Source organism: Thermobia domestica, chromosome 1, assembly GCF_964235325.1.
Source record: "Thermobia domestica chromosome 1, izTheDome1.hap1.1, whole genome shotgun sequence".
In the NCBI taxonomy this organism is placed as follows: Eukaryota; Metazoa; Arthropoda; class Insecta; order Zygentoma; family Lepismatidae; genus Thermobia; species Thermobia domestica.
In genome coordinates, this window is record NC_137454.1 from 227,184,538 (window position 1) to 227,193,655 (window position 9,118).

The 9,118-nt window shown below is 33.1% G+C and overlaps 1 protein-coding gene across 3 annotated transcripts in view; it reads left to right on the forward strand.

Moving 5' to 3' along the window:
- LOC145694414 (phospholipase B1, membrane-associated-like) overlaps positions 1-9,118 on the forward strand; it is a 449,404-nt gene extending 440,286 nt beyond the window's left edge. For all 3 annotated transcript variants that reach the window (XM_081770617.1, XM_081770626.1, XM_081770631.1), the window contains exons 6-8: positions 2,306-2,460; positions 6,310-6,475; positions 8,865-9,118. In XM_081770617.1, coding sequence (XP_081626743.1) covers positions 2,306-2,460; positions 6,310-6,475; positions 8,865-9,007 — 464 coding nt within the window. In that variant the 3' untranslated portion in view covers positions 9,008-9,118. The remainder of the gene's footprint in view (positions 1-2,305; positions 2,461-6,309; positions 6,476-8,864) is intronic.

Genomic DNA, 9,118 nt, shown 5'->3' on the forward strand with positions numbered 1-9,118 from the left:
GATTTTGGTGTCATCTGTCATATTCTTTGTGAGTTGTAAGTGTGTCATATATGGCACTTACTTATTTCTCGTCGGAATCAAGTGAAAAATCTAAAATTCAAATTTTAATTCATTTGTCAAGTTCCCATATGAGGATTTCCAATACTGATTTTTTTTCGCTAAATAAAAATATCATGCAGAAAGGAGTTAAATAAAACCGTATACTTTCGCCTTAAAAATATAGCCAATAAATATAATTCTTAACCACAAAAAATACTAAAATAACAGTTCAAAACAAACAAACAACGAAGTCTCTTGAAAATAAAAATAAAAACTTAAAATACAAAACCCAATCTACAAAAATAAACCACTCAATATCTAAACATCACAATAAAAATATTCCTTTCCCACACCTAATTTCTTCCCAAACCCAATCGCTCTTTAAAAAATTAAAAAAAGAGAGAGAGAAAAGAAAGAAAAGAAAATCATCTCTCTAAATTCAATTCTGTATATCCATGCTTTTATTCTAAAAACAGCCATCCAATCCCAAAAACTCCTCAAGTTAAGCTAAATCCCCTGCTATTTCTTTCTTACAGCTAATAGTATAAAAAAAAACTTATAGCCAATTTACCTAAATCTTTCCTACCTCTGACACTCCCTCTTCAATATATATATATATATATATATATATATATATATATATATATATATATATATACATCTGTAGGTCAGGTAGATATAAAGTGAAAATGATAAAGTAGGCTTGTGTCGCTTAATCTTGTATCTGTTTCTTCAAGCGTATTTTTCTGATCCTTTAAAACTCTTTCATAAAGAAGGCAGATATCATCATCTAGCCAAAATGTTAGAATACTTGAAGATACACGAGGAAACATGGATGATGTTATACTGTTTTATATGAAGTTTATATATCAATTGTAATTATATCATATTGAAATATTTTATTTATTTATTTATTTATTTATTTATTACTTATATAACTATTATACTCACAAAAATACGCTTGAGAAAAACACAGGTACAAGGTTAAGCGATCCAAGTCTGCTCTATCATTTGTAACTTTATATCTACCTGGCCTACAGATATTAATTATATATCAAACAAAGGAAATTTTATTTACAAAAATATTTTGAAACAAGTTTCATGACTGTAGAATAGAATCTAAGGTAAAAAATTAAGGAAAATATAATTCCGGCCAAATTGTATACGGCAGCCATATTGAATGAAGTTCAAGAGGGATCTTCAGGGACTTTTAAGATAGTACTGTACTTGATGAAAGGAAACTATCCTGAAAGTTTCATTAAGCTACTCATTTTTGCTGGGTTTGTCAAAATTTTCCCCTACATACTGGACTAGTAACTATTAATGAGGTGTAGGACTACAAACTTATGCGAGCTGAACCAAGTTTTAAAAGAACTTCAACTTTCGCCTAATAAGAAAATTAACTCTGTGTCATTGCCTGATGAAACTTTGCATAGGTAGAAGGTATTAGGCGAATCTTGAATAGGCGAAAGTTGAAGCCCCGTTCAATTCAGTGTCACTGTTCTAGAGCCCATGGAAGACGTGCAGCTTCAATATTCCATCAACAGCCTTACAATATGATCCATCCTTTTTTTTTTTTTTTCATTATGCGCTTTATGTGTCTTACGAATCTTATTTATTAATTTTTTCATCTTTTGATCTGCATGGCAATCAAGATAGGTTCAAATGAGTAATTGTCTCAAATTTCTTGTTATATAGTCTATTTTAATAATAATAATAATAATAATAATAATAATAATAATAATAATAATAATAATAATAAGAAGAAGAAGAAGAAGAAGAAGAAGAAGAAGAAACATGTGAAAATGAAATCTTCATAATGCTGGCGTATAGTTCTTGTATAGAAAATCTTCACACAAGAAAGAAGAAAGAAACTTGTTACATCAACACGTTCTAATATAATATTGTATGAAGTCTCTAGAATATCAATGACATGTGCCATTTGTTAATTTTCGATAAGATGACTTGAGCAGTAGAATATAAGGGTCAGAACTGCATGATATTCGACTGAATTTTCATTCATATCAGAAACGTATGAACCAACCCTCATCTCAAACAAAGTAAGGTTTATAGAATATATGACACAAACAGACTACGTTATTCCTTCTCTAAAAGCCGCATTACCAAATTATACCTATTAAAAAATTTAATTAAGCGCTTTTCTTGAACAACCAACCTTTTAATGTGTTCATTATTATTTATAATAAACAAGAATATAGTATTATGTTCCAACATCTGTATTAATGAGCGTATTGTCTTCCTCTAGATCTGAAAACAATTCAAGATTTCATCGGTACACCAGACAACTGCAAGATAATGTCCGTAATGGAATGTCCCTGTTTGTTTGGTCTAAGATTCAGGAAGATGAAACCAGCTTTTAGAAAGATCATGCGAGACATGCAAGTTGCAGAAAATGAATTGGTAAGAAAGAAACATAATCTGAATGCGTAAATAAATTACCAGGCCCTTTTGGTCTAGACACTCTAATAAAACGTGCTTCAATTTGTGATGGGTTTATATTGTAAGACTTATGCAACTATTGAACGGTAAAGGTCTACAGGAAAGTAAGAAACTTCATTTTTTGAAGATAAGAACAAAGAGATTATTTCTTATTTTAATGCAAAATGCGTATATTTAGAGTGATTTTAGATTATCTTTCATTACTTCTGTTGGATTAAAGCTAGTACAAAATGAAAGAAATATTTCTTGAAATAGATGTTTCGTTCTGGTATTTAGATCGTCAACTGACAAGTACCTGAAATTCTTATGTATAGTTTTAAGAAGACGATAGATCAATAAACGGTATTAAAGAATACTATCTGAGTCATTAAAGACCTGATAAGCAGTTACCTATTTAATGACTAGCTTAGTTATCACTAAACATAGGATTTTTATGCACTTAATGTTCGTGAAACATGCATCCAACTATGTTGTTAAGTGTGTTAAAATATGCACTAACAATGCTGTAAAACAGAGCATTTTCAAATATGCAGCACAGTTGTGACAAAGTTTTGTAGGTGAAATATAACATCGAAAGTGTACTTTTCTTTCAGGGACCTGCCTTTAGAATTTATTTGTATGGCACTTACAGTTTATATACTCCTAATTTTTTAAAACACACACAAATTAGGAGATAATAATAAACAGAATGATATGAGAACACAATCTCTAGTTTTTCTTCGCATTTGTACAGTAGAGTGGATTTACTATACACGACATAATACAAACCTCACTTTTCTAAATGTTTCCACTACACACACACAAAAAGAAGAAAGTTTTCGTTTTTTAAGGATTTACCCCTTCCCGTAATTAGCCTTACAGTATATCACAAGATGCTTCTTTTCATTTATTGATGTCAGATAGTGACATTTGTAGCCAGGCAAGCAAAAATTTAATCCTTGAAGTTATTTTTCTATGGCTTCAATGGTTTTGTAGTTGGAATTTCTTGCAATGACACGCGTCAATTTCCACAGAGCGCCTGAATTCACCAGAGCTAACTGGCGCTCGTGCCGAACTCCATCAACTACAGCTAAGCATTCACTGAGCAGCATTCGTCGCGTCTCTTGTTTCTGAATTGATCGACACGATATTGCAATTTCGTTATCACTATCAGATTTCTCGTAACATTTTGGCAATTGTAAGTGTCTATGCTCTGCTGATCGGTTGCTAACATTATTGGTTCTCCATAAACTAGGCATTCTTCCATCCTCCCATGCAAATAGCCGTTCTGTTGCATAAATATGTAAATGCGTTGAAAATACAAATTAAAACTATTTATTCCATGCTATAAGCATACGTCTGAAATAAAACCTTATAAAATATGCTGAATATGCGCTTAAGTCTAATATGTGCTCTAAACTTCGAAATATGCATTTATATGCACTATAAAACTTCAAATTCGAGCTGTATTATTGTTGTTAGAAATCTCTGTGAAGTTTAACACAGATGCATATAAGCAAACAAAATGTGCATTTGCATAAAAATCCAATGTCTAGTTATAAAATTTAAGATATTACTATATTTACCATATGCAAGGAGTCCTTTATTTAATTGTAAAGAAGCATTTACAGACTTATGTGTATGCTAATTCAATTGAATAAGTTCATACCTCATAACGCATTATCCTTGAAGCGTAATGTAATGTTATGAGTCTTATTTTTTTATTTTATTCTTTTATTTTTGCGTATTTTAAGAAACAAAGGTGAGAAATTATAGAAAGTTGGAAAGGTAACGCCAGTTCTTAAGTCAAGTGTACTACACTATCCTTCTATCTCTTAAGTCATGTGCACCTATATTTATCCACCCTTCAGCCCTTTCAACTCTGAATATTATTATTTCTTGAAGATTATGAAAGTACATGTAATGAAATTCACAGTTCAACTTGCTAAAGTTATGTTCTTTAGACTACAGGAGACTAATGATTAATGGAAACAAATAATTGGAAAAGAATTTTGCGGAATTAAAATGTGGGAAGAAACGAAAGAACTCTGAGATTAGTATGTAATTATACCAATATATATATATATATATATATATATATATATATATATATATATATATATATATATATATATACTTCAGCCGTAACACACCCTCACGGTCGACATATGCCTACTGCCCATAAGTGCTTAGAGTTAGCACGACTCTGGTCACATGTATGAAATTTGATCTCGATCGTGTTAATCACCTTCCGGCTATTATAGTGCCCGCTCCGTTAGCCGTTTGTAGCAAGGAGAAATAACGAGCACTGGTTCGATTTCTTTGGTCGAAGGGTATCAAAGGGATTGAAATTCGTTGTAAGTTTTTATCACAATACGAGGACAGTATTTTCTTACGTAAAAGCATTTTTTCACGGATCGAGAAGTTCAATTGGTGCGATATTGGACACAGACGAGAAAGAAGAAAAATATTTGCTTGATAGCACTATGTCGTTATAAAATGTACACTTGAAGAGTACGGAGGAATAACGATGAAACTCACATTTTCATCCTTCTCAGATATTACCTTTTTAAAGTTTGAAACGTTAGCTCTGAATCTCGTCTATGTTCATTTTAGGGATGGCCAGACAATTTCAGATCCAAGTTACCTAGTTCCGGATCTCGTGAGAATCGGGTACCCGGTTCCAGAATCAAGAATCGGGCATTCCGTTCCGAAATCAATATTCATGTAGCTGGTCCTAGAATCGATAATAGATACCTGTCCGGTTTCGGAACTGTCAGGTGTTCGGTTCTAGAACTGAGAATCAGGACCGAGAATCAGTAGAACCAGAACCGAGAATCGTGTATCTTTTTCCAGAACCGAGAATCGGGTACCCGGTTCTAGAACTAAGAATCGGGTAATTGATTTTTTTATTACCTGGAGCCAGGCGTATCATGGTTTGGTTCTGGTCATCCCTAGTTCATTCCCGATGAAGTGTGCTTGTATTACGGAGTGTTATATAGTTAGCAGTGTAGATATTTCCTGCAAACGTTTCCACTTCAAAGTAAATATTCGTGTTTCATTTCAGTCTCCAACAGAGAAAAGTTTCAAGACGTAGTTCTTGAGTTCACATGTTGGTTGTATTTCATACAGGTATTACTATACAGGGCTTCATCGCGCTCAACGCAATTTGTAAGTACAACAAATTACTGGTACAAAACATTCAGATTGTACTGTGAGTCAGAACAAAATAGGAACCATACTTTGAGGCTATTTCCCATTTTTCTCCCTCTCCCCCTCCTGAGGCAATGATTCGCTGAATTTACGTAAGTCACATATTTTCTGAACCTTTGTTCTATCCTACTTCAGGTTTCTATTCTTCTTCATTCCAATTGAAACCCGAGTTACGAACACTTGAAGTTAACTGTACAAAACCTGATTTTTTTCTTATTAAAATAAAGGCTTGGTAACAGAGATGCTACCTTGTAGAGTGAACTTGGTAACCAAGACGTTAAAGAAAATACAATATTTTCACATTTAAAAGTCATATCTCGGTTCATTTATACTATGACGACCGATCACACACTTCCTATTACGCATGGAGTTTAAAAAAGGAGCAAACTATACTAAGTGTTTAGCCTTTATTCGCCGGAAGCCATTTGGTCATTATTGATCTGGATAACTTATCTAAAATATTAGTAAATACAGTAAATAAGCTGGTTAAATAAGCAATATAATCAGTAGAGCCAGCAGTGAAGTAAGTTATGTCTAAAATGTTACATGACATAATAGAGCTATGCTTATTACAAAGTATAACATTTAGGTATTTCTATGGTTTACTTATGGTTTTAGGTGGAATCTGGAAGGTATAATGTAAAAGACGACTTCACAGTTGTGGTGCAACCATTTACTTTTGATTTGATATTTCCTGAACGAAAGACACCAAATGGTAACGTAACGGACTTCACATATCTCTCACAAGACTGTTTCCATTTTAGTCAAAAAGGATATGCCAGAGGTAAGCATCAACTAGATTGAATGTTAGTATAGTACAGTAGCTGGGCTCAAAGCAAGTTTTAGTTAATACTTTAATTAAATAGTGGTAAGAACCTGTGGTGGAACGGGTGGCAGAGACACAACGGTCATTCCATTCATACTGGGTCCGCGTCATCTAGGTTTGGGTGTTGCTTCTCAGACAGATCCAGAGACCCAAAATATCTGCTGTAAACCATTACTTCAAGATTTCATACTGGATTAATTATGTTAACTACTCGATCTTGAACATTCATTTACTTTATTTCAGGTGTGACATTTGTTTGTCAAGGTATGATGCATTCATTATTTCAAATATAATTTAATGTTTATTCATCTTCTTATACTGAAAAAATATAGTAGTTTTGGATAGAGACTATTAAAAAGATTTAACTATACACTGTTAGCGCTCAGCAGTTTTTCATATTCAAGTTTTGCAGGTTCGTTCGATTGAACTTTCGAGACCTCTCATAAGAAAACCATATGTATTATCTTTTATGCTATTCTGACACTTCGTACTCTGTTAAACCTGGTAGTTATCTTTCGCTGTAATGCTTTGACACACATTAACGCACACAACAAGCAAGAAAGAAAATCATAGATTTAGTCAGATGAAGAAGAGAGGAGAGGATCGTGTTTGTTACAATTACATTACCAGCCTCACACATACACCTCACGTGCATGAGAATGTTTCGTCTTCTGCGGGTCTCTCTGGGTCTTGCTGGGTTTCTTCGGATCACATGTTTATCCTGATCACTCTGGATTATGGATCGGCGGGATCACCGGGTTATGCGTATGACTGTTTCTGTGTCCTCCAGGTGTTAGGTCACGAAGGCTACCACTGGTGAGAAGGTGGGGTGCTACACGTGATATCGGCTATCGACTGTAGTACGGTCGCCGTCTACAGTAATTTTAGAGATAAGCAGACCAGATGGGGTGAAATTTCAAAGAACTTATTGAATTTATACAAAGCTTCCGTATACAATTAACTCTCTTAAGTGACACAAACATTACACAAAAAAGAGTATTTTGGCTGACATTTCTCGAACCTAAAACATATGACATTCTTAATTATATGGACATGTTCCACTCCGTGACTAATGGCGCATGCTTTCTGTGTGCGGATTCCAGATTGGATTCCTGATGAGTAAACTCGTCTCAGATACAAACCTGAGTATAAGTTGGTATCTCAGTTTTACGGTAGTTACCGCCTTCTAATGTAATCTTATTGCTGAAATATGACATAAAAATCCGTGCTTTAATCGCTTGGCATTACCAGTTATTATCAGGACAATAAACCATATACTTCTCATACAACTCCTAGATGCATGTCAACTTAAGTTGAAACTTCCTATAGTTGGTTTATTTGTTGGAGTTTCCCTTACGTTTTTGGAGACAGTGAGACATGGATCTACAGTTTAAGTTGACACCATAGCCACCGTAATGCGTTAACATTTCAAAGCTCTCCCACCAGGAAAGGAACTCAGGATCCCTTGCACCAAAGGCACTCTTACTGCTCCCCACTAGACAAACAGGGAAAGACTTTCCTATGTTTACCAAATGAGAATTTCTTAAGGACAAATATAATAATTTAAATACTGTATTAAGAATACTATAAGGTAATAATAAACTTAGATTTTTGGGTTAACTTTTTTCAAAATAGCAAAAAATACGCAAAGCTGATAAAAAAAAGCATCCTTCATTTGATTTCTTCTATCCAAAACTGACGTTTACTTGCAATTTAAACCGTATGTACTATGGGTTTATTATGCCCAATGATTTAATGTAGAACTTCGATTTTGTATAATTCGGAAACCGAAAACCTACACAACGTAATACCTTACACGCTTATATAACAGATCAAAATCTACCAAGGTGACAAGTTTCATCCCAACGGGATGACATCGGTATGGATTTTTGTTTTCATAAATATGATGCAAAATTTGATACCTCATAACCCGGGAAGTGAAAACTTGCATAATAGTTTACACATTTCTACAGTATATCAGGTCAAACGGCTATTACCAGACCACGCTTGATCTCGGGTGAGCTCGGTTGAACTCGTAGGAAATACAGTGTCCTAGACGGACGACAAAAATAAGTATGTTAGACTGCAAATCCAATTCTTGATTTTCTATATAGCTTATTATTTAATTTTAAGAAAGATATGGCTCATATATTTATGAAATTTTATATATTTGTAAACTCTTTAATTGCTTTTGTTTATTTCTAAATTTGTTATAAATTCGAATTTCATTACATATTTATAATATATATATATATATATATATATATATATATATATATATATATATATATATATATATATATATATATATATATATATATATATGCATTTTTAATTTTCCTTTCAGCTGCAAATGCTCTCTGGAACAACATGTTAGAACCAGTTGGAAACAAAACTCCTGACTGGGATGTTGAATTTAAAAAATTTCTTTGCCCTTCGGAGGAACATCCGTTCATCTGCACAGCCAAGAATTCTCCCGGATGTAACTGAAAAATGAATTCCATGAATTTCATAAAAGAACATTTTGTATTTGTTGCCAATGAGAGACTTTATTTCAAAATTGTTTGATGTATATAGTGTAATAAACTTAATTTATAAATA